The sequence below is a fragment of the Wallemia mellicola genome, assembly GCF_000263375.1.
Source record: "Wallemia mellicola CBS 633.66 unplaced genomic scaffold WALSEscaffold_1, whole genome shotgun sequence".
NCBI lineage: Eukaryota > Fungi > Basidiomycota > Wallemiomycetes > Wallemiales > Wallemiaceae > Wallemia > Wallemia mellicola.
In genome coordinates, this window is record NW_006531958.1 from 154,396 (window position 1) to 179,800 (window position 25,405).

The 25,405-nt window shown below is 39.8% G+C and overlaps 17 protein-coding genes and 2 non-coding genes across 19 annotated transcripts; 9 read left to right on the plus strand and 10 right to left on the minus strand.

Moving 5' to 3' along the window:
• The first annotated feature begins 31 nt into the window (after positions 1–31).
• On the plus strand, positions 32–112 carry WALSEDRAFT_t4. The gene has a single exon. It is a non-coding gene; the product is annotated as a tRNA-Pro (tRNA).
• Positions 113–294: 182 nt separating this feature from the next.
• Positions 295–2,761, plus strand: WALSEDRAFT_59007 (hypothetical protein). The gene is made up of 2 exons (XM_006955696.1): positions 295–1,039; positions 1,091–2,761. Exons 1-2 carry the CDS (start codon positions 1,032–1,034, stop codon positions 1,989–1,991), a joined length of 909 nt encoding a protein of 302 aa, XP_006955758.1. The 5' UTR covers positions 295–1,031; the 3' UTR covers positions 1,992–2,761.
• WALSEDRAFT_55836 (hypothetical protein) lies at positions 295–2,917 on the minus strand (the record flags this gene model as incomplete). The annotated part of the gene is made up of 2 exons (XM_006955697.1): positions 295–2,770; positions 2,825–2,917. 2 exons carry the CDS (start codon positions 2,915–2,917, stop codon positions 2,396–2,398), a joined length of 468 nt encoding a protein of 155 aa, XP_006955759.1. The 3' UTR covers positions 295–2,395.
• Positions 2,918–3,010: 93 nt separating this feature from the next.
• On the minus strand, positions 3,011–4,555 carry WALSEDRAFT_53099 (hypothetical protein; the record flags this gene model as incomplete). Its single annotated transcript, XM_006955698.1, has 3 exons — positions 3,011–3,253; positions 3,301–4,484; positions 4,537–4,555. 3 exons carry the CDS (start codon positions 4,553–4,555, stop codon positions 3,092–3,094), a joined length of 1,365 nt encoding a protein of 454 aa, XP_006955760.1. The 3' UTR covers positions 3,011–3,091.
• Positions 4,556–4,708: 153 nt separating this feature from the next.
• WALSEDRAFT_59009 (TPR-like protein) lies at positions 4,709–6,640 on the plus strand. Its single transcript, XM_006955699.1, has 5 exons — positions 4,709–5,110; positions 5,157–5,199; positions 5,243–5,336; positions 5,380–5,512; positions 5,557–6,640. Exons 1-5 carry the CDS (start codon positions 4,748–4,750, stop codon positions 6,601–6,603), a joined length of 1,680 nt encoding a protein of 559 aa, XP_006955761.1. The 5' UTR covers positions 4,709–4,747; the 3' UTR covers positions 6,604–6,640.
• WALSEDRAFT_59010 (hypothetical protein) lies at positions 6,615–7,384 on the minus strand. Its single transcript, XM_006955700.1, has 4 exons — positions 7,344–7,384; positions 7,214–7,293; positions 6,869–7,165; positions 6,615–6,822 (listed from the first exon to the last, which is right to left on the minus strand). The coding sequence occupies exons 2-4, from the start codon at positions 7,287–7,289 to the stop codon at positions 6,671–6,673; spliced, it is 525 nt and encodes a 174-aa protein (XP_006955762.1). The 5' UTR covers positions 7,290–7,293; positions 7,344–7,384; the 3' UTR covers positions 6,615–6,670.
• Positions 7,385–7,430: 46 nt separating this feature from the next.
• WALSEDRAFT_55840 (putative enoyl-CoA hydratase) lies at positions 7,431–8,354 on the minus strand. Its single transcript, XM_006955701.1, has 3 exons — positions 8,018–8,354; positions 7,849–7,969; positions 7,431–7,802 (listed from the first exon to the last, which is right to left on the minus strand). Exons 1-3 carry the CDS (start codon positions 8,295–8,297, stop codon positions 7,550–7,552), a joined length of 654 nt encoding a protein of 217 aa, XP_006955763.1. The 5' UTR covers positions 8,298–8,354; the 3' UTR covers positions 7,431–7,549.
• Positions 8,355–8,415: 61 nt separating this feature from the next.
• WALSEDRAFT_59011 (kinase-like protein) lies at positions 8,416–9,653 on the plus strand. The gene is made up of 4 exons (XM_006955702.1): positions 8,416–8,490; positions 8,536–9,028; positions 9,077–9,278; positions 9,329–9,653. The coding sequence occupies exons 1-4, from the start codon at positions 8,430–8,432 to the stop codon at positions 9,575–9,577; spliced, it is 1,005 nt and encodes a 334-aa protein (XP_006955764.1). The 5' UTR covers positions 8,416–8,429; the 3' UTR covers positions 9,578–9,653.
• A 15-nt stretch (positions 9,654–9,668) lies between these two features.
• Positions 9,669–10,952, minus strand: WALSEDRAFT_13971 (DUF1692-domain-containing protein; the record flags this gene model as incomplete). The annotated part of the gene is made up of 3 exons (XM_006955597.1): positions 9,669–10,270; positions 10,317–10,833; positions 10,881–10,952. 3 exons carry the CDS (start codon positions 10,950–10,952, stop codon positions 9,669–9,671), a joined length of 1,191 nt encoding a protein of 396 aa, XP_006955659.1.
• A 58-nt stretch (positions 10,953–11,010) lies between these two features.
• WALSEDRAFT_59012 (MFS general substrate transporter) lies at positions 11,011–12,739 on the plus strand. The gene is made up of 6 exons (XM_006955703.1): positions 11,011–11,027; positions 11,078–11,210; positions 11,256–11,536; positions 11,582–11,648; positions 11,694–12,541; positions 12,573–12,739. Exons 2-6 carry the CDS (start codon positions 11,102–11,104, stop codon positions 12,633–12,635), a joined length of 1,368 nt encoding a protein of 455 aa, XP_006955765.1. The 5' UTR covers positions 11,011–11,027; positions 11,078–11,101; the 3' UTR covers positions 12,636–12,739.
• A 195-nt stretch (positions 12,740–12,934) lies between these two features.
• Positions 12,935–13,567, minus strand: WALSEDRAFT_59013 (hypothetical protein). The gene is made up of 3 exons (XM_006955704.1): positions 13,421–13,567; positions 13,245–13,374; positions 12,935–13,198 (listed from the first exon to the last, which is right to left on the minus strand). The coding sequence occupies exons 1-3, from the start codon at positions 13,560–13,562 to the stop codon at positions 13,003–13,005; spliced, it is 468 nt and encodes a 155-aa protein (XP_006955766.1). The 5' UTR covers positions 13,563–13,567; the 3' UTR covers positions 12,935–13,002.
• Positions 13,568–14,524: 957 nt separating this feature from the next.
• WALSEDRAFT_66811 (hypothetical protein) lies at positions 14,525–16,187 on the minus strand. The gene is made up of 2 exons (XM_006955705.1): positions 14,709–16,187; positions 14,525–14,677 (listed from the first exon to the last, which is right to left on the minus strand). Exons 1-2 carry the CDS (start codon positions 15,750–15,752, stop codon positions 14,555–14,557), a joined length of 1,167 nt encoding a protein of 388 aa, XP_006955767.1. The 5' UTR covers positions 15,753–16,187; the 3' UTR covers positions 14,525–14,554.
• WALSEDRAFT_59014 (hypothetical protein) lies at positions 14,778–18,057 on the minus strand. The gene is made up of 2 exons (XM_006955706.1): positions 16,772–18,057; positions 14,778–15,055 (listed from the first exon to the last, which is right to left on the minus strand). The coding sequence occupies exon 1, from the start codon at positions 17,856–17,858 to the stop codon at positions 16,917–16,919; it is 942 nt and encodes a 313-aa protein (XP_006955768.1). The 5' UTR covers positions 17,859–18,057; the 3' UTR covers positions 14,778–15,055; positions 16,772–16,916.
• On the plus strand, positions 16,199–16,612 carry WALSEDRAFT_66812 (hypothetical protein; the record flags this gene model as incomplete). Its single annotated transcript, XM_006955707.1, has 2 exons — positions 16,199–16,306; positions 16,454–16,612. The coding sequence occupies 2 exons, from the start codon at positions 16,199–16,201 to the stop codon at positions 16,610–16,612; spliced, it is 267 nt and encodes an 88-aa protein (XP_006955769.1).
• An 841-nt stretch (positions 18,058–18,898) lies between the features above and the next one.
• WALSEDRAFT_t5 lies at positions 18,899–19,009 on the plus strand. The gene has a single exon. It is a non-coding gene; the product is annotated as a tRNA-Pro (tRNA).
• Positions 19,010–19,242: 233 nt separating this feature from the next.
• On the plus strand, positions 19,243–19,656 carry WALSEDRAFT_66814 (hypothetical protein; the record flags this gene model as incomplete). Its single annotated transcript, XM_006955708.1, has 2 exons — positions 19,243–19,315; positions 19,360–19,656. 2 exons carry the CDS (start codon positions 19,246–19,248, stop codon positions 19,596–19,598), a joined length of 309 nt encoding a protein of 102 aa, XP_006955770.1. The 3' UTR covers positions 19,599–19,656.
• Positions 19,657–19,989: 333 nt separating this feature from the next.
• Positions 19,990–20,830, minus strand: WALSEDRAFT_12100 (Aldo/keto reductase; the record flags this gene model as incomplete). The annotated part of the gene is made up of 3 exons (XM_006955584.1): positions 19,990–20,278; positions 20,384–20,672; positions 20,722–20,830. Coding segments are annotated over 3 exons (687 nt in total), but the record flags the coding sequence as incomplete, so codon positions are not given.
• A 478-nt stretch (positions 20,831–21,308) lies between these two features.
• Positions 21,309–23,897, plus strand: WALSEDRAFT_59016 (hypothetical protein). The gene is made up of 3 exons (XM_006955709.1): positions 21,309–21,795; positions 21,845–23,723; positions 23,775–23,897. The coding sequence occupies exons 1-2, from the start codon at positions 21,396–21,398 to the stop codon at positions 23,518–23,520; spliced, it is 2,076 nt and encodes a 691-aa protein (XP_006955771.1). The 5' UTR covers positions 21,309–21,395; the 3' UTR covers positions 23,521–23,723; positions 23,775–23,897.
• Positions 23,898–23,923: 26 nt separating this feature from the next.
• Positions 23,924–25,272, minus strand: WALSEDRAFT_30742 (60S ribosomal protein L3). Its single transcript, XM_006955710.1, has 3 exons — positions 25,250–25,272; positions 25,004–25,202; positions 23,924–24,951 (listed from the first exon to the last, which is right to left on the minus strand). Exons 2-3 carry the CDS (start codon positions 25,197–25,199, stop codon positions 23,972–23,974), a joined length of 1,176 nt encoding a protein of 391 aa, XP_006955772.1. The 5' UTR covers positions 25,200–25,202; positions 25,250–25,272; the 3' UTR covers positions 23,924–23,971.
• Between the last annotated feature and the right edge of the window lie 133 nt (positions 25,273–25,405).

A 25,405-nucleotide genomic window follows, 5' to 3' on the forward strand; every position in this document is an offset into this window, starting at 1 on the left:
GATAGAATTGATACTCTAATAAAAGTACATCGGCTCGATGGTCTAGGGGTATGATTCTCGCTTTGGGTTACCAGCTTGCGAGAGGTCCAGGGTTCAAATCCCTGTCGAGCCCTTTCTTTTGCACATTTAATCTTTTTGTCAGTACCGTGAGGTGATCTGAGGAGATTCCATTGCAAAATACTTGTTTTATGGTCTTGAATATTTTATTTCAAGTTAGTAAGACCGATCGTCACTATACCTTTTACGGTCAACGAACTAAATCCTTTTTACCTTTCAACCAAGTACAATCATGAAGGATAAGGGATGACACTCACTAAATATATAATATTTAGGTTAATAATTAGTTTGAATTTATTAAGACAATAACTTTAAAGTCAACGACATTATTAATACACTGCCGCACTATCATGACGCTATTGAACTGGATTGATCCAATACGATATAGTCTTTTACTGTAGTATAATAACCTCAACACTTAAATACTACTACTAGGACTTTGTTTGTTGTTTGACTACGCTAGTCAATATGCTGGTTAAGAGGCATCAGTATACTAGCTAGACCATAACTAAGCATATTACAAATTACTATAGTATATAATGGATGGTGTTACACTCGGAAGCTATATTGCCAGTTTTAGATCTTCTCATTGGATAACATTCATATGACTTCTCGTCATAATATCACCATGATGCAGGTCGATACTGATGATAGCTTAACATTAAGTAACTCTGGTTGTCGTCAATATATCGAATCTGCTAAGTGGCAGCTATAATTCTCTTTATGGCGATCAGATGTTGGTAATTAGTAATGATTGATGGTACACACAGACTATCTAAGTAGCATATGAGTGATTTTACATCACCTAATACCTCACCCCCAGCGTGAATATTCATAGCAGATTTCGTCACGTATCGATCGCCGGTTTTGAAGATAAGTAAAATACCTAGATTATTCCCATATCCAGAAAAGTTGGTCTATTAATTGAGCAAACGTGAGCCAATAACTGCTTTATTAACCACCACATTGTTATAATGAAATCGTAAGTTAGCTAACTTGACAATTTGCATCACAATTGAAATATACGTACCAGTTTTGACTATAAACCGCAAACAATTAAGCGCATAATACACGACACGAATGGGAAAATATATGAACACCGTATCATGAATGCCATCTGGAGAGAAGAGACCAAATCAATTGACCTATATGTTGTAATTAGGGGTGTTGGAGGTACATCTATAGCGCGTATGTTTGACCGTCGCTACCTAGCAGCACGGGAAACCCCATGGGATAGTATCGTAGAGAAAGAATTCCGGAGTGCGCTCGTCGATGGTGATTTATCTGGACAGGAAGTTGAATTAAGAGCGCACAGGGAATGTCTCAAGCAATACGAGAGACAGAAGAATATATATGAGTTTGTCAAACAGGAGCATTTATATTATTTTCAAGAATACGAAACCTCAATCACTTTGATAATGTCAAATGCACCAGGTGGACATTATCAAGAGTATTTCAATGTTAAGGGGATTCTCCTACAGCATGTAATTGAGGCTAAGTCATTACCGAGATCACTCACCCTCACATCCGCTAGTCACGTACGTAAAACTGCAGTTAAAGTATTCAACAATCTCGCTCGTTCTGGTATTTTACTGCAGGATTACGACCTCAATGAACTTTTCGTGTTTCTTGAATTTGACCTCGAATTTGTTTTCATGGATGTAGACCAGTTGAGGTTTAGGAGTGAATTCAAAGATGACGATGATTGGGCTAATAATGTTATCGCCTGGAGAAGACATTTCAATAAGGCTGTTGCTGCTGCTGTGGATGATCAGCTCACAGAAGCGGATCTCTTTCTAGAACCACAATTCATTTTCACAGACAACTTAGAAGGTGTTTTTGGAGGATTTACGCGCGAAACATTCATGAGATTTAGTAGAAAGAATTGGGAGAAATGTAAAGAGATCTGGAGACATATCGTCAGTTTTCATTGATCAATTACTTATGATTGACATTTGTGCTATTGAGGTTTTTTGTCCTTTTCAATGTATCAGTTTACATTAATTTGTATTGTATATGTTTACTCTCAATTTATTTATTCTTCACTCCATAAAAACACACTCATTTATCAAGCTATTTCAACTTGTTACATACCACGTCATTCGTGATTTCTGATTATATATTTCATATTATTAATTGTTTTGATATATTACCTTTATTCTACAAAAGATTAACGAAAGGAGATGAATAAAGCGAACGTCTTTGTTTCTCTAAGCAAATTTTCTTGATTATAAAGAGGGATTGATATATTTACGTGACTAACTAGCGAATATATAAATAGTTTTCGATATTGTTCTTTAAAATTGAGGTCCAGCCTCAACTAAAATAATAGATAAGCTCATTGAGCAGCGGCAGCGACAGGAATTGATGGTGCAAAATCAGCACTAGCATAAGTAGCATTAGTTGATGCGGTACTGTTGACTTGCATAGCAGATGAACTTGGTACGATATCACCACTGACTGGATTGATTGACGGGACTGGTTTGCGTCTAACGCTGGCCAATCTGCCGACGCTGGATGCGGATCTTGGTAGTATACCATCGTCAGATTGCTGATTTTTCTGCTGCTCCTGCTGCTCCTCTGATTGCTCCTGTTGATGGTTGTTTAATGCCCTTAGTTGTGCTTCCCTAATTGATATGCTATTCTGTACAACAGGTGAATCGTTATTCTCCTTTTCTGTATTGTCATTGTGTGAAAGATGTACAAAAGAATTCTAAATCATCGTATGTCAGTCTCGTTTGACAACTCTCAATTCTCAGAAACTCACCTTCAAGGGTCCACCAATTATGAGTTTATCTATTGGCCTTCTAGGCGTTGTGCTATCGTCTATTACGTTAGAAGTCACGCATGGAATAAGCATTTCTATTGCGAGTGGATGATGATGATTGTTTGAGGCACGAATATAACTTAGAATTTAAGCTTGTTTACAAAAAAGGAAGGTCAGACGGGCATCATAGTAAATCTACTTTAAAAGAAGTAAAAATTACATTAAATAGCTTATTATTTTAGTTACAGTTCATTTAAACTAAGATTTTCATGTGTAGCCATACTGCTGTTGGTATCCGTCTTGGCCAGCGGCTCCATAGTATTGACCGTAGGATTGGTCGTATGAGTAGCCTTGGTTGAATGCATTCTGATCGTAGGAGACAGCACCACCATAGCCACCACCAGTTTGAGCATTTGCGCTTGCCCAAATCTAACAAAACGTAAGTAAAAACAAAAAAAAAAGTACGACAAACTCACCTCTGGATTACGCCACGGTGGTAGATTCTTTCCTTCTGATTGCCATTTCTCTACGTAAGACATCTGAGAGCCTGGAACTGTCTGAGCACTGCTAGCCTCGATCATACCCTTGCTGGCACCACCCCCTTCACCAAGTTCAGCCATAAGCGATGCATACTCGCTGTCAAACCCTGGTGCATTTGTCGCACCTTTAATTTGTGCAGCTTGGCCTGGATTAACGGTACAATCGCTTGACAAGTGGCCAGATTGACCACAGAGGGAACACTTAATTTGCGTTGTGATGTTCTCGCCTTCTGGACATTCCCATCTTCTGTGGCCTGCAGCACCGCAGCTTTGACAAATTTGACCCTCATCGTCTCTAAGTGTACCATTCAAAGAGGCTAATTCTCTAAGTTGATTACGCTTATGGTCATTTTCACCTTCAGGAGTTGATGCGGCAGTTTCAATAACCTTGTTGATTAACCTTACACACTTTCTGACCTTCTCTTCTGAATCTGCGCTGACGACACAATGTAAATCTTCATCACTGGATGCATCCATACTGTCTGGTCTACCTTTACCCTCCTTAACTGAACCTTTACCTCTGATAGAAATTTTCGCACCGGATTGTCTCTCCATTGATTTCAATGAGTTACCACGTGGACCGACGAGCAAACCGAAGAAGTTAACCTCTGGGAAATCATGTGTAGGAATGTAGACTTTCTCGGTTGGACGTGTAGATCGCCTCGCTTGGTTGTAATCTGATGGTGGCCTGTAAGATGGGTCCATTTTCATAACCTTATCGATAAGTTTTATGCGCTCTCTTTCAAGCTTTAACTTGTATCTTTGATCGCGAGTGTTCACGCGCTTTCCCCAGCTATCGTAACTTGGTGGTGGTGAAGGGCTACGCTCAGCTTCTGGTGGTACAATATTGCCAGTTCTGAGTTTGTGATTGATTTCTTCTATTCTCATTTGAGCTGCATAACATTCTAACGATTTTTGTGATGCGTTTGCGTTGTAAATTGCTGTAGGGAGAACAGCGCCCGAATCTTTGGAATCACCCCATCTGGACTTCCTTTTGCGTGGCTGATCTGGCTGAGCAGGTGGTGGCATTTCCCTCATCCTCTTCTCTGACCTCCCACGCTCTTCTTCAAACGGCGGGTTATTCCCATACTTGCGTCTGCTACCAAGTGGTACGTCGTTAGCTGATAGTGAGTTCATTAGATAATGATAAATATAAATATAATATAATCCCACCTGATGATTTGTATGACATTTCTTGGTCGTTGATGATGAACTTACAATTGAGTGAAATAGAGAAACAAAATTTTTAAATTTCTATACAATATGTGGTGTGATTGCTATGTCTTTGTATTACAACTTTCTATAGAGCAACTAGCTTCTTGACTTTAACATTCACGTCCATCACCGAAAAATAGAGTAAATACGCGATTAACTATAAATCGTTATGGAAACAACTGCAGAAATTAAACAACGTTTGAGACAATCAACGCGTGATTGCACAGAACGTGGTTTGATATTCGCCTCGATTTGGTCAGCAGAGATGGCTTCTTGTATAAAAACACCAATAGAGAGTAAATCAGCTAGTGGTTTCCTTACTTCAACTCCAGCGAGATCTAACGTTGGCGATACATCATTCAATCCTCGTAACCTATCATTTGATCCTGACGAAGACCTCAATGATGAGGACGATGCATACGAATTGGCGAAATCTTACTACAATTCACGAGAATTTGAGAGATGCGCAAGTGTACTTTCATCATGCAAGAGTGATAAAAGTGTATTCTTGAATCTATACGCGCGTTATTTGGTATGTATCTCCTACATTCTAGACGTTAATAACAAATGCAATTTAGGATAGCGAGCGACGCATACAGGAAGCTACAGAACCTGTGATGGGTGAGATTTCATCATGTTGTCATATCCCTCTAATAATACCTAGGTCCAACTGATACCCGGCGAGAAAACACAAATGCAGAGATACCACAATTGTTGTCACACCTTAAGGAACCTAAAGATGCATTCTTACTGTATTTGTACGCTCGGGATTTTCTTAATATACGCACTAACAACTATCAGGAAAGGAATACTGCTCCACCGCTCATCCAAGCGGATAGAAGCTATGGATGTGCTCATCAAGTCTCTCAACGCCTATCCCTGGAATTGGAGCGCCTGGTTGATGTTAGGAGTTTGCATACAAGATATTGATGATGTCGGTATTCTATTTATTAGCTTGATATGCTAACAACGCCACAGTTGAACACAGTAGAAGGTTATCTCCCTCAAGGCGTGATGTTGAGACTATTTAGCGTACATATGCTCATAGAATTACATGCCGTTACTGAAAAATTACACAATGCACTGGACGAGTTGGATGAGATCTTCCCAAATTCTACCCACTGTCAGAGTCAACGTGCATTTGTTTACTACAATATGCACCAAATGGAAGAAGCCGAAACAGTCTTCGATAAACTCTATGAGCGCGATCCACACCGCACTCAAGATTTAGATTTATACAGTAACATAATTTATGTCATGGGCAATCAAACAAAGTTAGCGGCACTAGCACATGCCGTTGTTAAACACAACAGAAGTGATCCACAAGTCTGTTGTTTAATTGGAAACTACTTCAGTATTAGAGGAGAACACGAAAAAGCGATTATGTACTTCAGAAGAGCGCTTCGATTAGATAGAGCATATCTCAGCGCATGGACGCTTATGGGACATGAATATATCGAGTTGAAGAACTCACATGCAGCTGTCGAAGCCTACAGGCGGGCTATTGATGCGAATGCAAAGGACTACAGAGCTTGGTATGGTCTCGCGCAAGCTTATGAGCTTCTCGGGATGTATAACTATTCATTATACTTCTACCAAAGGGCTACAGCACTCAGACCATATGATCAGCGTATGTGGCACGCCCTCAGTAGTAATTACGAATACTTGAAGAGATTTGATGATGCTATTAAATGTCAACAAAGATATATGGAACTCACAACCGAAGGTGTTGATCCAAAGATGCACATAAAGCTTTCTAAACTCTACAAAGAAGCGCACAAAGAACAAGAAAGTTCACTCGAGTTAAGAAAAGTCTATGACATGGTTGAATCAAGTGGTGGAGAACTCAGAGTGACAGATTTCATAAACGTGTATCGTGAACTCGCGATATGGGAACTCAATCAGGGCAATACCGCATTGGCTCAGTCGTATCTGATGAAAGTTGTCGAAACGAATGCGCCCGAACGTGAAGAAGCGATGGCGATATTGCGTTCTATACAGGTCAAAGAACTTGGTGGAATGTAAAATGTAAAATAGTTATGCATAGTGAAAAGGTGTAAAAAGGAAATGCTGTGTGTTGATTTGTATAACATTAGATATCTACTGCACCAGGGACTTCGTCTTCATCTTCGTTCTCATTGTCAGATGGCAAACTACCTTGGTCTGAAATTTCGATATCCGAATCATCGTCATTATTCTGATCTAATTTGACATTTTCTGGAAGAGCATACAATTGGATGTATTCTAAAGCGTGTAAGCAAGCGTACTATTCTAGTAAATCATAAAATACCTTTAATTTTAGTCTCGTATGTCTTCTGATCGCGCATAGAGAGTGAAGCAGCTTCGCCGTTAAGTGGATCAGTTGGATTTGGATACCTTAGCAATTGCGGGAGGAACACTTCGAAGATGTTTATTAAATCGAACATAGGTGACCATGTCTGGTTGATGACATCAAGACAAACGCTCCCGGACTGTTCGTCAATATTTGGATGGAATATCTTGTTCAAGAATCCAATAGAAGGTGACTTATATGGGTATTGATCTGGCAATTCTACTCTAACCTTCCATACGCCGCCTTCGTAATGTGCTATATTAAACGATAAGAAAACCCCTATAAGTAGAGAAGAATACTAACTCTCTTTCGGACCATGGAACCTAACGAAGAACTCCTGCATATTGTCGTTATTCAGGTTGACTTCGTAGTCCGACATTAGTCTATTCAGTAGTTTTAGTGAATTACCGCATCAGGAATAGCATTTATTTACAATTTAAATACGTCAGTTTCTATTCTACGTCGTGGTGAGCTGTGTTTATTTGTTAATTTGTGTTTTATTTTCATTTTATTCTACTCATCATGACTGTGCAATATGACGGTAGAAATGATAAGAGTGAAATATAATGAGTTTAGATAAAGTACAATTTACGTTTACAAGTTGACTTGAATATACAAAATAAATCATCCTTTCACCTTCTAAAGCGTGCAGTAGTTATGCTTAAGTAGACCGTAACTACCTTTCTGAGCGTACTTGCCTACACTCTTTCCGAGCTTTATTGATTCGCTCTCCAACTCATTCTCAGAGCAGAGTACATCAACCAATCCAATCTCGTGCAGTTGCGGCGGAGTCCAGCGTTTGCAATCCAAGATTGTCTCTCTGATGAGTTTCCAGTTGTTCAAACGACGTGAAAGTACATTGAGCATTCCAGGTGGAATCGTAGAAGCGAACCTATAATTCGGTGAGAACCGCCTATGTCGAGAAAATTCTAACATACTCATTCTCATTCATACAGAACCAACCTCTACCGTTCTTTTTCCCTACAAGGTAGTCACAACAGAGCGCTAAAACGAATCCCATAGCGAATGCATGTCCATTGACTGCTGCGATCGTAGGTACTTCATGTGGGGGTGAGAAATTTGTTGGGACGTAATTATATTACTTACAAGGGAAGCTCGATAGACGGAGAATGAAAGGGTCTAAGACACCGGCGAAGAACATTTTATCATCTAATGCCTTATCGAGTACTAAGCCGTTGCTGAAAAATTTCAAACCGTTTCCAGTCAAAATGAGTGATGCAGCCGGGTAAAGTTCATTACGCCTGGCTCTCCAATGTGCTTCTACGTCATCCAATGCCTTTGAAAGACCCAGATCCAAAAAGTCCCTTTCTATACGATTGTCTGGTTGTCTAGTCATTGTGATCTTATAGACATCGTCTGATGGCATGGATAGTACGCAGTATTCTTCGTCTTTGTAGCTGTATGTTTTATTATTAAAATCTCCCGTCATGGTGGTTATTACAATAGCGGTGCACCCTAGAATAACCGGTGTAATCAAACTTGGGACGCAACATTCAGGATGGAAGATAATTTTAAGGTCGGTAGCCCGAATTTGTTTATAGAAGCCATAAAAGATAGCTGTGAGTCTTATTATCCTATTTATCGCCTATCTAAATTTACCCCAGTGTGGTCTATCAGTAGCCTGCTGACCCAATGCATGTCCAGCCGTACGAAGACAATAACGATCAACAATACAGAATACACCATCTTGAAGTACTTGTCTGAGGGTGCATTCAGCTACGTGTACCTCGTACAAAACTCACATGGTTTATACGCATTGAAAAAGATCACAAATGACGGTTTCGAAGCTGAAGTTAGCTGTTATCAACGTTTTAAGAGTAAATTTATCATCAATTTACTCAATTACTCCATTCAAGATGGTGCTATAAACCTCATTTTCCCTTATTTCAAGAATGGCAATTTACAAGACTACATAAACGTCAATAACGCATTCGATGAGAAGACAGCTTTAAAATTATTTAGCGGTGTTTGTCAAGCTGTAGCTGTTTTACATAATTACAACACCCTTGACTCGAATAGCTATCCACCCTCGAGTATTGATGATGATGACGAGGGTACCGATGCCGTTCCATACGCTCACAGGGATATTAAACCAGGGTTAGTGGTTTCATAGACAGATACACTCTCAACTGATTACCACTCCAGCAATGTAATGCTCACAGATAACGCCTTACCAGTTCTTATGGATTTTGGCAGTTGCATTAAAGCTAGAGTACGCGTGAACAACCGCTCAGAAGCTCTCATACAGCAGGATATGGCAGCTGAGCACTCCTCCATGCCTTACAGAGCACCTGAATTGTTTGACGTCAAATCTGATACCACTTTAGACGAAAAAGTCGATATTTGGGTGGGTACTTTTGACAATTGATTAACTACCATTTATTAACAACGTGTAAGTCTTTGGGGTGTACCCTCTACGCATTGACATATTCACACTCGCCATTCGAAGACCCAAAACAAGCTGCGCAGGGTGGTTCAATTGCTATGGCCGTCCAAAGTGGCAGATACAACTATCCTTCAAACGATACCCATTCTGATGGCTTTAAGAATGTCATAGACGCCTGTTTAAGGTTAAATCCAGCCGAAAGGCCTAGCGTGGATGAGCTCATCCGTCTCACAGAGAGCGCCCTCAGTGAGAGTATTTGAACTAACGTTGCATCACCCAAAAAAGCCTAATGGCAATAATACTATGTACTTTTACTTTTACAAATATGACCTAAATTATAATGCAGAAAAATTAGAACCTAAATGGTCCTTGATTGCTATTAGCTACACCCGGTGAAAGCATACCATTGTTGACTGTGTAAGGTGGTGGTGGTGATGTGGAAAGAAGGCTTGCCGCACCAAACAAGTTAGGTGATAACTTTGGTGAAGGCATGTTAACATTTGGTGAAGTTATTGGAATGTGCATATCCCCGTGTTTGTTTGGATGTGGTTTTAAGCGTTTTGGAAGAATCTTGTCTAATGTACGAACAGCGAATCCAGAACAACACCAAACTCCACCAATTAACGCTGTCAGTCTTATGAGTAGCTTCGTGAATGACATCGTAGTTGCGCTTAAACTCAAATGGATTGGTTCAAGTTCATATCTAAAGAATAAACCTGGTATACCTCTCTGATGATTGTGAATAAACTTAATATCCTCTCTAGCGGAGTACTGATTCGTAGAGAGCGAGTGTCCAGATGCATCAACATATGTTGTTGGTACTACGTGCATAAAGTATTGGTATACTGGGAAATGATTGTCTGTTATCTCAACGCTCTTATCGAGTGGTTGAGAAATGTATGGGAAGTGCTGACCAAATGAGAATTCGTCAATCGTGTGCGAAAGGTTCATAACTAGGGTAAGTGTTAGTATGTCATGAAAATCTTAACGTTGACGTACGCTTGTGGTCTGTATGTTCCAAGCTACTATATCCATGTCCAAGGGTCGTGATGTGCATATTTCCATTGACTTTCTTAGTCTCTACACTGCCGTATATTCTACAAGCTGGACCATCCTTTATCAACTTCTTCGTCTTTGGGAAGCGGTTACGGGTACTCGTCGGTCTAAACCATTTTCTACCCTTCTTGCTATCCTTAACAATCCTGCTCAAAGTACTCTGTTTGGCTGAGCCAATTTGGCGATACTTCTCTGGTTCAAACGTTGTGCCATCTTTTTGTATGCTGTCACTCAATTTGAGTCTATCGCCGACAGCGTCTCTGATATCAACATTGAGGTAATGACATGGCATTGCTACCGTCAAATCAACGTTTAACTGCATTTCTGTCTCCGTCGTCGTGTCAACACTGAATTGATATTCATTGTGGCCGTATAACCAGTCACCAATTTCATGAAATACTAATAAAACTAAAGCAAATATGACTATAACGGTTGCGATTCCACCCTGTTTTGACCTTATCTGAGATGTTGTTAGATATACACAGCCATATTACACCATATACCGACTTTGTAACTCGCTTGAGTCTTTGGAAAAGCGTCAAACTCCCTCAAAGGTGGCATCGACATTACAGACGACATTTTTGATCTTCACCGTTGAAGTAAAAGATAGGAAATCGTGCTACGTTTGACTGTTTAGCGCGTTTTGATTGGAATGTGAGTTATTTATTATAATAAATGATTAGAAATAACTATTAATTCATAAGAATATCCCTTGAGATGCAACTTTCATGAATAACGATTACAGCACACAGCATATTGAACAATCCTGGGAGGGACAACCGAAAGTGAAGGGTCCGAAGTGGCTACATAAGCCTTTGTTAACGTTGAGTTTGTTAGGTGAGCTCATAGCTTTACTCTACGTCCGCACTAATTAATCTATAGGCTTACAAACTGTCTGGAGTATCGAACTGGGATTTGCATCACCTTACTTACAATCACTGGGCTTATCGAAAGCAGCCACAGCTTTGGTTTTTGTCGCTGGTCCATTATCTGGCCTTATCATGCAGCCAATTATTGGCGCATTCGCTGATCATTCAACTAGCAAGTATGGCAGACGAAGACCTTATATTATTTCAGCCACGTTTATTAGCGCTTTATCGATCCTTCTACTTGGTTATACCCGTCACGTTGCTTCTGTATTCACTTCTCTCAACACCAAAGCTGTGAGTTCGACATTTTCATTTGACTCTCTACTCACAACAACCAAGAATGATGACTTAACTATCATATTAGCAGTTGTGGCCGTATACTTTATCGATTTCTCAATAAACGCAGGTATGTCTTGATTATTTACTGTGTAATCACTCACAAGCGTGTCAGTTCAAGCTGCAGATAGGGCACTCATAGTAGACATTCTTCCGTCATTCGAGCAAGAAGGAGCTAACGCGTGGGCTGGTCGAATGATCGGTATAGGTAGCTGCATGGGTTTTTTTGTCGGTAACATTGATCTAACGAGGTATTTTTCCATTCTTGGAGACACCCAGCTTGAGATTTTATCATCACTTACATCCGCATTCATGATATTCACTCATCTGTTGACATGCTACGCCGTTTCAGAGAGAGTTCTTATAAGTGACCATGGTAGGGCTAGCATAACAAAAGTTTTCAAAACTCTATTTACAGCAAAACCCCCACCAAGAGTTAGGAAACTCTGTATAATTCAATTCTTCGCTTCAATGGGTTGGTTCCCCATAATGTTCTGGTCAACTTCTTACATTGGAGAATTATATCTAGATGATACGAATTTGGGAGATGCAGATAGCAGGACTGCAGATGAAGCTACTAGAATTGGTACACGAGCTATGTTATTCCAGGCTATAGTCTCATTAACGACAGCAATTATTTTACCTACGATCATTCAACCACTTGTTAAACAATCACCAATTGAAAAAGAATCCCAAAACCCGGTTTCTAGATATGTTAAAAGAATTATACCATCATCATTATTGGATTTATCTTCCGTTTGGACTTTTTCACATATTCTTTTCGCTATCACGATCTTTAGCACTATATTCACATCATCTTACATCGCTTCATCTGTTCTGATCGCTATTGTTGGATTCACTTGGGCACTTGCAATGTGGGCGCCGTTTACACTCGTAGGAGAGAGTATACTTTTGGACGCAAAAAATGGAGAGGGTGACTACACCGCTATCAGTAGACAGGATGTTGAAAGGGAGGTACTCTTTGATGAAAATATCAACAGCAGCACAGAACATCTTCATCCCCCACTACCACAGCAAGCACCACCAAATGCAGTAGATCCAACATCATCTAGCCAGGCTGGCATTATGCTGGGTATACTTAATGTTTCTATGGTTATTCCACAATTCTTGATTACAGGTGTAGCATCTGTTATATTCTCCATTATGGAACCAAAGAAGAATGACTTTGAAAAGAAATCTGCATCGGCTGATTTTGACAACACAAATGCTAGAGGAATCGGAATCGTAATGCGTATAGGTGCTTGCGCTGCACTAATTGCAGGTATTTTGAGTTGGAGATTCACAAAAGACAGATTATCACAAAGCTAATTTATTATGTACAACAACATGTATGAAGGGATATTTTAACTTAGATATCTAAGTCCGTTAATCATAAGTATGGATAATATAATAATTATCATAATTTAGTCATAAAGTTTATTCTCAATTGCAGTCATCGCGATTGAGCATAGTTCGTTATATTGCAAATTTTCCAATATTTTTCTTGCTTCTGGATCATTCGTCACTTCGAGTTCTTCGATTTTGTCTACCACTTTCTCCGGATAGAGTTTACCTGTGTATATCTTCTTGATAAGTGGATGTTGCACTCTTGCAAACCACCTTATGTCTTTAAGAACGTGCATCTAATGAGAAGTGCTCAACTTACCATTTAGAATTCCAGAAATCACCTTCTCGTCTGTGTACCAAAGCATGTAAGTAGTCTAGCAGAGGATCGCCTTGGTTCATTTCAGCGAAGTAGTGTGCTCTCTGAATATCGTCATTGAGCATATGCAAAGCTAGGCCGAGTGTGAGGAAGTTAAACACGCTTCTAATGCTACCTACCAGCTTTTACATGCTGGCTGGCATCCAACCTATTAATCTCATCTGTCAAAGGTGGGTAATAAACTTCTTGATCCAAGTTAAGAGGTGGGTATGGATCTCTTTGAGATAATTGGTCGTATATTGTTGTTATAGTTCTTGTCATACTCTCTTAGTGGCGTATTGATGATGATGAAAGGAAGCAAAAAAGTGTTTTAGACTAAAATTAAAGTTGATTTTTTAAGCTGCTTGGTTCCGCTTATAGGTTTATCGTATTTGATAGCTAAAAAAATGCTGCATATTTGATATTCAGTTGAATTCCAAGTGTATGGATTTCTTCAGTATGACGTCACAGAAATTTCTTTTGGCAATGTGGATCACTGCGGCGGTGGCCAACACCCGTAGTGGAGCCCAACCCATATGATCAATCTGCGATTGTACCACATGTCTACAATCAGTCGGATGTTTCTTCTTCCACTTCTTCTTATTACATCATCTTTCTTATAAGCTGTTCTTCTCTTCCTTGGCGTACATACTTCAATGTACTAGTTGTAGACTTTTACAGAATTACAATTAGGTGAATAATGGTCTATACAGGTTTTTGGATTACATATTCATTTCCACGGCTCTGGTCGGAGTGTATACCAATTTAAAGTATATAGTGAACTAGAAATACCCATGCTGAACACTCTGAGTCGCTTATTTGTTAGGTATAGACTTAGAAATCACTATCACTGTGGTTAAAGGAACAAGAGGACAATGAGGACAGTGAAAACTACACAATAGAGACAATGACGCAAGAGATCAATGATCAACAAAAACAAATCAAAATACTAAGTAATGAACTTTGAGACATGTTTTCCTTAATGCTTTCAGTATAGAGTAGATGTTTGTATTAGTATTTCAAAGTGACAACAGTATGCTTACCGACAAATAACTTTGTATTATCAACTTCATGAGCCTTGAGTAATTGAATGGGAATATGTTGGTTGTAAATATAAAACATGCCACATTTTTGTTTATAGATTATTAAAATGTTATTAGGTATGAAGATATATAGATCAGAAATCAGCAGACAGTAAAGGTACGAGAACAACGGAGAGCAAACAGTCAGGGAAAATTATTTAAGGGGAATAAATTTTGTACAAAAATATTATCTTAATGAAGATCAATATGATTATATGGCGTTGTATGTTCAGCAGCGGTATCCAAGTTCCAACGTTTCTCGAAGTAGAGTGCTCGTATCAGGAGAGACTGACAGTCACTTCTCAGCTTATTCTGCTGTAGTGGTGTGAGAGTTCGCATATTGTACCGGTTTCGAGAATTCATGAGCATGTCCGCGTACAGCATTCATAGTGAAGCCGCTCAACGGCCCCGCTAGAAGAGTGTCTTTTGGTAATTCGTTGAGGTGGGTCGGCCCATCCACAGTTCCATGATATAAATTTTCGCAGATCTGTATGTATCGTTGAGTCGGCGCTGCTTCCGCTGAAACTTGTGGTATCTTGCTTAGAAGAGAAGGTGTTAGCGGGTAATGACTGATACCTTTATTATCGATTCCAGATAAGCCACAAGCATAGTCACGGTTCCGAGCTTTTAAGAATTCATGTGACGGTATACCTCGAGTCCCCGATACAATTGGATCGTGGTAATTGTAGTAATTGTTGTTATTGAGTTCGTACATTGGTATAATCATTACACCCTGGAGTAATAACCTTAATACCCACATCGGGTCGCGGAACTTGGCAATTACAGAGTGATAAAGAATTGATATTGCAACAAAAAAGTATAAACTATAACGTGAGGCGTAGTATATGTGGCGAGGGAAAGCATGTCTGAAGTCTGTAGAGGCCACATAATTCAGCATGTCCATATAGTAATTCAATTTAGTGCTTTCGATTTTTTCAGATCGTAAATATATGTCAAGTGAGTGTAAATAAGAGGTGGACTTTGGTACACTGTCGAGATGAGTTGATCTTGCGTGGTAAAGGTAGATGGTCGCGCATAGAGTTGAGAAATTTAGAAGTTTTTGTAAAGGATAGTCTGTTGTAAGACCGATCCGATAACCAAGTGTGACTCCAAGCATTATAGTGATAATGAGAATGGCTAGTGTTAAAGCGGTCATCAATTTAGCGTTTTCATATTTGAATAAAACATTAGGTGTGTGTTCATACTCAATTATATAGGCGGGTTTCACTTCAGAGGATTCTTGCATGACTGTTATGAACCTACAAGAAATTTGGTCGACATTACCGAAGTCGAGAGCGAGGAAAGGTACCCGATTGAACTTCATCCGGCTGACATAATGATACAGAAGAGAGCGAGAAGACGTTCCACTGGGTAACTTCTCCCGCCCCATATAAAGAAATCAAAGAAAACAAGGCAGTGCCACTCGTTCTAAATCCTTCCAGCTCAAATAATCAGATCGTCCTACTAGCACATAACAACATCTCTCTCCCACTGAAGCCATGAGGCGGACGATAGGGATGCGTCCGCAGAAAGGTACCGAACCATAGACCATAGCGCAAAGAGCAAGACCGAGGAAGCAGAAATATTATCATTAAATGAACCAATGCTTGAACCAATGAAAGACAAAGATAGACAAAGAAAACGAATAGCGAAAGTGCTCAGCCCCTCACAGTCAGATCATTCAATATTTCAATGGAGACTGTTATCCCAATGGATTTAGGAAATAACAACAGAAACGAAAAGCGAGAGAGCGATACCCAGTTATAAACCCATGGCAGTACCTCACCACATTAACGACCATAACATTACATCAGCATCACAACCGAAAAATTAACAATGCCAACACCTTTCAAGGGAATATATAGCTGGTTTGACAGACAGGAGTCGTCCCAAAACGGATATCTCGAATTCAAACACAGCTTTAAAGACAAGGCAAACTGGTTAGTTCGATATCGTATACTCCACGATGTGGAGTTCATAGCAGATTCGATCGCCGATATAAACGAAAGAAGTACAGCCTACCGGAGTATTAGAGGACCTTGAAAAGCATAGTTTAACTAGGAAATCTCTATGGGTTTACTCACATCTCAGGGTCCACCAGATCGGCATCATGAACCAGATGGCCTGAAGTCAGCCGCTAGGGATATAATGAGCAACTTCGGTAAAGAGGCAAGCAAAGCTTCGACAAGTCTCTGTATGCGCAACTACACAACAGCTATCGGTTGGCAAACTGCTGGTCAAGTCAAATAACTATGTACTATCATCTTTATGTATTTTGAGTGATTAAATGGGAATATGATGGTTAATATAAGACACGTTAGTTATACCATTGGTTTTGAATTAAAATATGATATTAGATATTAAGACATGTATATGAGAAATAAGAAGACAGTAAAGGTACGAGAACAAGGGAATAAATTTTGTACAGAAATATTATCTTGGAGAAGATTATATGGCTAAATGGCGCTGTATGTTCAGCACCTGTATCCAAATTCCCAACATTTCTCGAAGCAAAGTGCTCATCTCAGGAGAGATCGGCAATCACTTCCTCGCCTTATTTTACTGTAATGGTGTGAGGGTTCGAATGTTGTGCCGGTTTGGAGAGGTCATCTTGAACATCTCCGCGTACAACACCCATGGTAAAGCCGCTCAACAGCCCCGCTAGAAGAGTATCCTTTTTTAATTCGTTAAGGTGGATCAGTCCATCCACAGTTCCATGATACATATTTTCACAGACATGCATGTATTGCTGAGTCGGCGCTGCTTCCGCTGAAACTTGTGGTATCTTGCTTAGAAGAGAAGGTGTTAGCGGGTAATGACTGATACCTTTATTATCGATTCCAGATAAGCCACAAGCATAGTTAGGGTTCCGAGCTTTAAAGAATTCATGTGATGGTATACCGCGGGTCCCTGATATAACTGGATCGTGGTAGTTGTAGTAGTTGTTATTGTTAAGCTGGTACATTGGTATAATCATAACACCCTGGAGTAATAACCTAAATACCCACATCGGGTCGCGGAACTTGGCAATTATAGAGTGATAAAGAATTGATATTGCAACAAAAAAGTATAAACTATAACGTGAGGCGCAGTATATGTGGCGAGGGAAAGCGTGACAGAAGTCCATAGAGGCCACATAATTGAGAATATCCGCATAGTAATCCAATTTAGTCATATCTATCTTTTCAGATCGTAAATATATGTCAAGTGAGTGTAAATAGGCGGTGGACTTTGGTACACTGGCCAGATGACTTGATCTTGCGTAGTAGAGGTAGATGGTTGCGACTATGGTTAAGAAATTTAGTAGTTTTTGCAGGGGATAGTCTAATGTAAAGCCGATTTGATCCATAAGTGTGAAAATACCCATGAAAAGGATAATGACACCCTCCAGTGTGAAAGCGATAACTATTTTATTCTTAGGATGCTTGAGTAAGACATACGGTGTGTGTTCGCACTCGATTAAATACGCGGGGTTTACTTTAGGATATTCTTGCATGACTGTTATGAACCTAGAAGAAATTTGGTCGACATTACCGAAGACGAGAGTGAGAAAGGTAGCCGATGATATTTCATCCGGCCGAATAATGAAACAGAAGAGAGCGAGAAGAAGTTACCAATGGAACACCTCCCGCCCATACAGTGAAGTCAAAGAACACGAGGAAGTGCCACTCATTGTAAATTCATCCAGCTCACATAATCAGATCGTCCTACAAACACGTAACAAGGCCTCCCCAACTGGAACCATGATGCGGACGACTATACGAAGATTAGGGACACGTCCGCCAAAAGGAACCGAAAAACAGACCATAACGCAGACAATAACACTCAGGAGACAGAAAAATTACCATCAAATGAATCAATGCTTGAGCAATGACAGTCGTAGACAAAAAGAAAATACGGATCACCAAAATGCTCAGCCCTCATAGACAAATTATGCCATAACCAATGGAAACTTTCATCCCAATAGATTTAGAGATATCGATTTAAATGAAAAGCGAGACGAACTCTATCCATAACTATAAAAGTCACGATAGTACATCACCACATTACCGACCATAGCATTACATCAGCATCACAACCGGAAGATCAGTACTGCGAACACTTGTCAAGGTAAGATATAGCTGGTTTGATAGACAGGAAGAGTCCCAAAACGGATATCTCGAATTTAAAGACAGCTTTAAACGAAAGACCCTTCCGACCATCACCAAAAGTACGTCAATTCAGCCCAGACAAGTAAGCAGTCCAAATGGCTAAACAACAAGAAGACAAAAGTGGCAAAATCGGCCATAATACCTCTTATAGTGAGATGTTGTCTGGAAGCGTGTCATGATTGGTGTCGTAAAATGTCTTGATGATTTGTGTTTTCTCGAATGCTCCTGGCTACGTCGAACCACCAGAAAAACTTGGGGAACTAGTCAATTGAGGTCCTCTAAAATCCAACTTCTGCCTTGAAAAATCCTTCCCTTCAACTCTTCGATAATAGTTTGAAAATGCGCGAAAATTTGACAAAACTCGATGGCCTAACGGTACTCGCGAGCGGCGTTGGTGTAGGGGTATCATTCAGTCTTAGGGCTAGTGTTTTTAGTATTTATTGCTGGAAAAATGGTCTGATTGACTGCGACCCGGGTTCGAGTCTCGGATGCCGCCTTTTTGTTTTCTGAAGTTCTTGCTTTGAACTTCTTCTTTCATTGAGATTCTCTCCGTCTTAATCATGCTTGTGAATCAATTTTTATGTTCTACCCTATCTGGAGAAGGCTGAAGAGCATTGCTTGTGGCTAATAAGTCTCAGCCTAGATGAGCACGAAAAGGTAGCATGTGATAGTGGCTTTGTGCAACAAATCTGATATTTAATCCGTCTCAGTTATTAGTATCTCTTGAAGGTGATGTTGACGAACCGTTTAGCAAAGCGAGCTGATACCGTTTACACTGGTATATGGGTTTTAATTGGACTTCGTGAGCTTCACCTTTTGGCTTTAAAGTATAGCTGAAAAATCCAGTGAGCGCTATTATTTTTTGCATCTTAATACTAGTGGTGGCTTTTGTGATAAAGCGACGTATGATGCAAAAGCAAAGTGATCAAGAAAGCGACAGTGATAGCACTACGATTAGACATAATAACAGCGGTGATGACAAAGAGGATGTCGTTTCAAGCACATCAAACTCATCTTCATCATCTTCGCCTTCATCTAGTAGTGAAAATTATCAAATACTCTACTTCGGTAGCGGAAGATATTGAATTAAACGTTATATTTTTCAATACACCGAGAAGAGCACTATTCAATTATAATTCACTTATCACGTTAACGCAATGGTAGAACAACGTTCTTCACTAATCTGAAGCTGAAAAAGTGTAAAATACATCTAAATCTATAATATATAGGAAATATTTACGCCCTTCCACTTCTCCATATATGACCTGACCAACCCGAAGTGATAAATGCATCAACCAGCTTTCTTTCTAAATCGCTCTCTTCTTTTTTGGAATTATGATAAGCTTCCAGACCTTCCTTGACTTGATCAGCAGTTTGCCAACCGATAGCTGTTGTGTAGTTGCGCATACAGAAACTTGCTGAAGCTTTGCTTGCCTCTTTACCGAATTTGCTCATTATATCTCTAGCGGCTGATTTCAGGCCATCTGGTGCAGGATGCCAATCTGGTGGACCCTGAGGTGTGAGTAAACCCATAGAGAATGGACTTGCGGTGACGAGTTTAATATTTTTATCGAATAAGTTCTCGAATGCCTCAAAGTTGGTTTGAGTATAACTAGGTGGTGCCAACGCCTGCGGACCATGATTTGCGTAGGACATAACATATTGCAATGAGTCAGGACCTAAATGAGAAAGCGCAAGTCTGGAAACTCGCAACAAAGTTGGTAAAGGAAGTGCAGAAATGCCAATCGCGCGTATTTTACCAGCACTTTTATATTCATTTAGGATTCTGAGTGCATTGAGAACTTCTTTGTCACCATCGCCAAGAATCTCAGATTTCCCAGTTAAATTGTATTTTTCAAGGTCCTCTAACACTCGTGTAGGCTGTCCCTCTTCGTTTATATCGGCGATCGAATCTGCTATGAACTCCACATCGTGGAGGTATACGATATCAAAGTAATCGGTTTGTAGATATTTGAAAGAACGTTCTAGAGATTCGTGTATGCGCTCCTCAGTGTAGTTAACTTCATCGCCATAGTGACCAACTTTTGTGATAAGCTTGTAGTCTGATCTCTTGTAATATGGTTCCAAGATCTTGAGAGCTCTACCAAGAACATTCTCAGCTGGTGCATAATGTGGTGCATTATCGAAGGCTCTCACACCTGCATGTATCTCGTTAGCAAAAAGACATGAGATTAATATGAAGAGTACCATTATCTAAAGCGACCTTTACAGCTTCAACAGGTTCCTTTGATTCGTAGACGGAGCTACTCGTATAATTACGTCCCAGTGGACCGCAGCCTGCAATCAAGGATGGTATAGTTTCTGAAGGTCTTACGTAATCGCTAATGTCTTGTAAATTCACAAACTTTAAATCAGCGTCTGAGTCATTCCAATTTGAACAAACGTTTTTATCCTTGGCCAGGGTTTTTTTATTGCCGAGGAACGAATCGACATCTACCATAATGGTTGCAGTAATTTAAGATCGGAAGTATTTTTAATAAAGATAAATAAAAGTTTATGTAAAAATATCTATATAAATATAACAACAATCTGCTTAGAATTATTTCCCGTGCGCTTACAAGCATTCTTCATCTACCACCATCATGATCAAACTCGATGTGCCTCACAAGAGGCCAGAGAGACCACCAAGATCAACCCGTAGACCCTCTAGAATATCGAGGTCTCCTTCTCCTACTCCCTCGAACTTAACACCCCCATCTGGTTCAGATGGTTATCCTAGTGAGGACGAGGAAAATCTAAAATACACTTCATCGACCAAAGCCAACAAAAACTTATTCAACGTACCATTACCTGCTTCTTATATACCAGATAGACAATCCTCTCTTGTTCGACCAGAAGCTAAACCACCTGTGCCCTCTCGGATGTCGAGTTTGACGGTTCAACAGCAGCAAGAACAGGACAGGCTAGCGAGAAATGGCAGCCAGCGTTCTTCATCGAACAAATCAGCCGAAAAGAGAACTTCAATTTGGCAAACGCTTAGGAGAACTTCCACTCAATCGCAATCACATCGTCTTGAGTCACGTAAAAAGAACACTCTCAGTTTGTTTAGCTTCCCAAGGAGAGCCATCTCTTCTAGTAACTTGCACAAATCTGCTATGTCAAATACACCAATTTCTCCAACCTCTTCACGCGGAAATCCATTCAATAAGCCTCAGAGATATAGTTCTCTGATTGAGAAAGATCAAATACCCACAATAGACGAGGATCCTATCAAAGATATCAGAGATGACTGGGTACCTATTCAAGCATGGTTGAGTAATGGTACGTTTTTCTCTAAGTATTAAGAACTTTCCTAATCATTACACCACAGTTGAACCAGTGAATGAAGAAGATGAAGCTAGAACAACTAAAACGTTCGACAGACAATCATTGTCGACTCAGAATCACGGTTTCTTGACGGACGATGCTACGGATTATAGTTTACATGGATTCAATAGCATAATTCGCAAAAATGAAAAGCGCGGATCGATGGACACTCAAACACAAGCGAACCATACTCCAGAAAACCGAAATGCTTCTCTAATTGACTACAATCCAGATAATGAAATCGAGTTCATGAAAAAGCAAGACTCTCAACGTAATATCGAAAAAAAGAAAACTGAGGATGCTCAACTTAGTTTCGATCAAGAGTCAGCTCATTTCGCTACATTTGAAGAATACCAGAAGATGTACCAAAAGGAGCCAAATGATGAGAGCAATAAACATCAAACATCTCATGAGGACGATATTGAGTTAATTGAGGGATCCTTGATTGATGCACATATAGTAAGGAATGTTAAACCTCAGGAAGAGGAGATTGAGGAGCTTTCGATTGATCATCATAAAATGAAAGATAATCAAGAACATCAATCTCGGGATGAGATTGAAGAGAACCTTGTCAATGCACAGGTTGTCAATATTACTTCAGCTGAGCAACCTCAGGAAGAGGAAGCCAAGGAAATTGAGAAACGTTCAATTGATGAGCATATTATCGATAACGAAAAACCTGAAGATGAAAAAGACCAGATATTTGATGACAAATTAATCAAAGAATCTCGGGAAGAGATTCATGAACCTTCTGTAGATAAGCATGTAATAATGGAAGATCATGCTTCTGAAAATGTTGGTATCAAAGAAATCAACGAATCTTTGGTGACGAGCAATGAAGCTCAACAATCTCAAGAACAGGAAGAGGAAGTTGAGGAGACGTTACTTGACGATCATGTAGACTACGATAAATCTCAAAAGCCGGTTGAGGAGCGTTTTATCAACGCACAACTAATAGAAATGAATGCGCCTCAAGGACGTCAGCAATCTCAGGAAGAGGATGTTGACGAACAATCTATCGATGCGCACGTGGTAGAACCAGAGCAATCTCATCAACCACAAGAAGTAGATATTGAAGACATTGACGAAGCAGAGGGATCTCTTGAAGACTTCGTTCAAAGATCAGAAGACCAACATTTCAGCCTAATTTCACCAAGTGATAGAGCAGATTTCGAAAGATTCAACAGATTGTCTTATGAGTTAGACATCGACAGTGGTAAAGATGAACAAGAGTCTGATACACCAGAAATGATGACTCCAACTGGAACAGATCTACCACAATCAACATTCTCTCATCAAATGGATACCAAAGATATCGAATTAAGTGTAGCCCAAGTACCAAATGATGAAGAGCAATTATACTCACTAGTTCACCCTTGGTATTCTCCTCAAATGCCTTACGCTACACATACACAACGGCAATATGGTGAGAATTTAGATGTCAATAAGAGAATGACATTATTATACGGTGATATACTAAGAGCGGAAGAAGCTGAAAAGCTACACGAGGATACAGGATATTCACCAAATACATTACAATCAACAAACATACCTTCTTATAAACATAATAGTCACTCTCCTTATATCCAAATGGAAGAATCAACTGATGGTGACCTCATGACAATTGAGGATAGCCTTCAAGGATTCTGCATTGACAATGTAATTGGACAAGCGTATTAGTTAACGTTTGACTTATATCACCAAACTTTTTATGGAACAATTCACTCGTTTTTATTTCCCTTTTTTAGGGTTGTTCCAAACTTATAGAACATTTTCGTTGCCAATTTTAAAGTAAACACCAATTTAATAAAGATTCTCAAGACACGCCGCTCTTATAATAAGTATTATTTGAACACGAAACACGATGCCAAATTATATTACAAGTGGGTTAATTTTATACTTGAATTGAATAGCATATCTAACTATAATAACAGATGATGATGTATTTTTATTCAGCTTCACTTTCTTTATTGACATTGTTCAACATTGTGAATGCTAAATTCGTTATTAAAATTTCATCTTGTGACAAAATAATTGATTGTATAAAAATATTCCCAAACATGACACATAATTACATTCTAAATTATAGAAATATAAAAGCATAAATGAGTACAAAACCAATCGCTTAAATTTAAGCGATACGGCCAGAGGTAGAACCGTAGAATGCAGCCTTTTCAGCTGAGGTTTGGAACTTACCGTGACCGATCTTGGATGATGTATCGATGAACTTGAGGTTGACCTTTTCGAGGTGAGCTCTTGAGGTGTGGACTTGGTGAGACTTTCTCAAAGTGATAGCTCTCTTCTTTGGACCAACGATACAACCCTTGAGCATGATGAAGTCGTTTTGAATGACACCGTAGTGTGGGAAGCCACCCATTGGGGTGATTTGCTTCTCAGTTGGGTCGAACTCAGTTGATGCGTTGTTCTTGTCTTCAGCACTTCCGATTCTGTAGACCTTCTTGTTGAGTTCAGTACGGTGGTGGAAACCGTCTTGACCGGAACGAGCGACAGAGAACATGACGTTGGATGGGTGCCAAGCACCAATACAAGCGACCTTTCTGAGACCCTTGTGAGTCTTTCTTGGAAGACGGGTGACGTTCCATCTCTTGGTGACACCTTCGTAACCTCTACCCTTGGTGATACCGATAGCGTCGATAACCTCATCTTGTTCGAAAACTGATGAAGCGCTGACGGTCTTTTCGAAGTGAGACTTTGCGAAGTCAACCTTGTCAGAAACTGAACCACCGTTTACTTGGATTTCCATGAGGTGAGCCTTCTTTTGCTTAAGGGAGGTCTTGCTGACTTGGGTGTGAGCCAAAACACGGACGACTTGACAGTACTTCTTGATACGCTCGATTTCACGGGTGATTGAAGCACCTGAGTTTTCTGAGTGCTTCTTGGCGTACTTGGTGAAAGCCTTCTTCTTTGAGCGGTACCAGTTCTTGTAGAAGCGACGCTTGAGTTCGTCACTGAGGTGCTCAGCCCAGACGGTGGTCAATGAACGCAAACCTCTTGGGGTTTCGACGTAACCGACGACACCGACAACAGCCATTGGTGGGGTTTCAACAATGGTGACTGGTTCAACAACTTCACGCTTGTGCATCTTTGAGCCTGTAGTAGTTTGTTAGATTTTTGTTCAAATTTCAAGCAAAAAAAAACTGACCAGGTCTGTCGAGATCTCTGACGACGTGGGTCATACCAGCCTTGTAACCGATCAAACCGGTAAGGTGGACTGGCTTCTTAGCGTCATCCTTAGGGAATGACTTGCACTTTCCTCTTGCGCCTACGTTTGTGCAACGCTTACGAGGCAAGAAACCAAGAGAACCGTGTCTTGGAGCTTCGTACTTTCTGTGCGACATTCCCTATCATTTTGTTATTATCCTGAATTATCTGCTATTTATTTATTTACCTTTGATAATGAGTTGAACTAAGAAGATTTGAGGAAGCCGTCCAGAGGGAATTCGAAATTAGATTTTAAATTTTATTATTTTAAATAATTAATTTTATTAGCAGTATTACAGATACTCGTGTAGTATTATTGCACTATTCAATTATCTCTTCCTTT

Bases quoted from the DNA above. Each gene is read 5' to 3' on its own strand.
- WALSEDRAFT_59009 (XM_006955699.1), top strand. From the start codon at position 4,748: ATGGAAACAACTGCAGAAATTAAACAACGTTTGAGACAATCAACGCGT. The intron at 5,111-5,156 runs GTATGTATCTCC...AATGCAATTTAG, and splicing joins ATCTATACGCGCGTTATTTG to GATAGCGAGCGACGCATACA. The intron at 5,513-5,556 runs GTCGGTATTCTA...ACAACGCCACAG, and splicing joins GCATACAAGATATTGATGAT to TTGAACACAGTAGAAGGTTA.
- WALSEDRAFT_59010 (XM_006955700.1), bottom strand. From the start codon at position 7,289: ATGTCGGACTACGAAGTCAACCTGAATAACGACAATATGCAGGAGTTC. The intron at 7,166-7,213 runs GTTAGTATTCTT...CGTTTAATATAG, and splicing joins GTTCCATGGTCCGAAAGAGA to CACATTACGAAGGCGGCGTA. The intron at 6,823-6,868 runs GTATTTTATGAT...TACACGCTTTAG, and splicing joins ATACGAGACTAAAATTAAAG to AATACATCCAATTGTATGCT.
- WALSEDRAFT_55840 (XM_006955701.1), bottom strand. From the start codon at position 8,297: ATGCCATCAGACGATGTCTATAAGATCACAATGACTAGACAACCAGAC. The intron at 7,970-8,017 runs GTAAGTAATATA...CCCCACATGAAG, and splicing joins CCGTCTATCGAGCTTCCCTT to TACCTACGATCGCAGCAGTC. The intron at 7,803-7,848 runs GTATGTTAGAAT...ACCGAATTATAG, and splicing joins TTCTGTATGAATGAGAATGA to GTTCGCTTCTACGATTCCAC.
- WALSEDRAFT_59011 (XM_006955702.1), top strand. From the start codon at position 8,430: ATGGAAGATAATTTTAAGGTCGGTAGCCCGAATTTGTTTATAGAAGCC. The intron at 9,029-9,076 runs GTTAGTGGTTTC...TTACCACTCCAG, and splicing joins CACAGGGATATTAAACCAGG to CAATGTAATGCTCACAGATA. The intron at 9,279-9,328 runs GTGGGTACTTTT...ACAACGTGTAAG, and splicing joins ACGAAAAAGTCGATATTTGG to TCTTTGGGGTGTACCCTCTA.
- WALSEDRAFT_59012 (XM_006955703.1), top strand. From the start codon at position 11,102: ATGAATAACGATTACAGCACACAGCATATTGAACAATCCTGGGAGGGA. The intron at 11,537-11,581 runs GTGAGTTCGACA...ACAACAACCAAG, and splicing joins CTTCTCTCAACACCAAAGCT to AATGATGACTTAACTATCAT. The intron at 12,542-12,572 runs GTTGAAAGGGAG...TTGATGAAAATA, and splicing joins CCGCTATCAGTAGACAGGAT to TCAACAGCAGCACAGAACAT.
- WALSEDRAFT_59013 (XM_006955704.1), bottom strand. From the start codon at position 13,562: ATGACAAGAACTATAACAACAATATACGACCAATTATCTCAAAGAGAT. The intron at 13,375-13,420 runs GTAGGTAGCATT...CACTCGGCCTAG, and splicing joins CAGCCAGCATGTAAAAGCTG to CTTTGCATATGCTCAATGAC. The intron at 13,199-13,244 runs GTAAGTTGAGCA...TAAAGACATAAG, and splicing joins GATTTCTGGAATTCTAAATG to GTGGTTTGCAAGAGTGCAAC.
- WALSEDRAFT_66811 (XM_006955705.1), bottom strand. From the start codon at position 15,752: ATGGGGCGGGAGAAGTTACCCAGTGGAACGTCTTCTCGCTCTCTTCTG. The intron at 14,678-14,708 runs GTACAATATGCG...ACACCACTACAG, and splicing joins CTCATGAATTCTCGAAACCG to CAGAATAAGCTGAGAAGTGA.
- WALSEDRAFT_59014 (XM_006955706.1), bottom strand. From the start codon at position 17,858: ATGCAAGAATATCCTAAAGTAAACCCCGCGTATTTAATCGAGTGCGAA.
- WALSEDRAFT_59016 (XM_006955709.1), top strand. From the start codon at position 21,396: ATGTCGAGTTTGACGGTTCAACAGCAGCAAGAACAGGACAGGCTAGCG. The intron at 21,796-21,844 runs GTACGTTTTTCT...ATTACACCACAG, and splicing joins TCAAGCATGGTTGAGTAATG to TTGAACCAGTGAATGAAGAA.
- WALSEDRAFT_30742 (XM_006955710.1), bottom strand. From the start codon at position 25,199: ATGTCGCACAGAAAGTACGAAGCTCCAAGACACGGTTCTCTTGGTTTC. The intron at 24,952-25,003 runs GTCAGTTTTTTT...AAACTACTACAG, and splicing joins CAGAGATCTCGACAGACCTG to GCTCAAAGATGCACAAGCGT.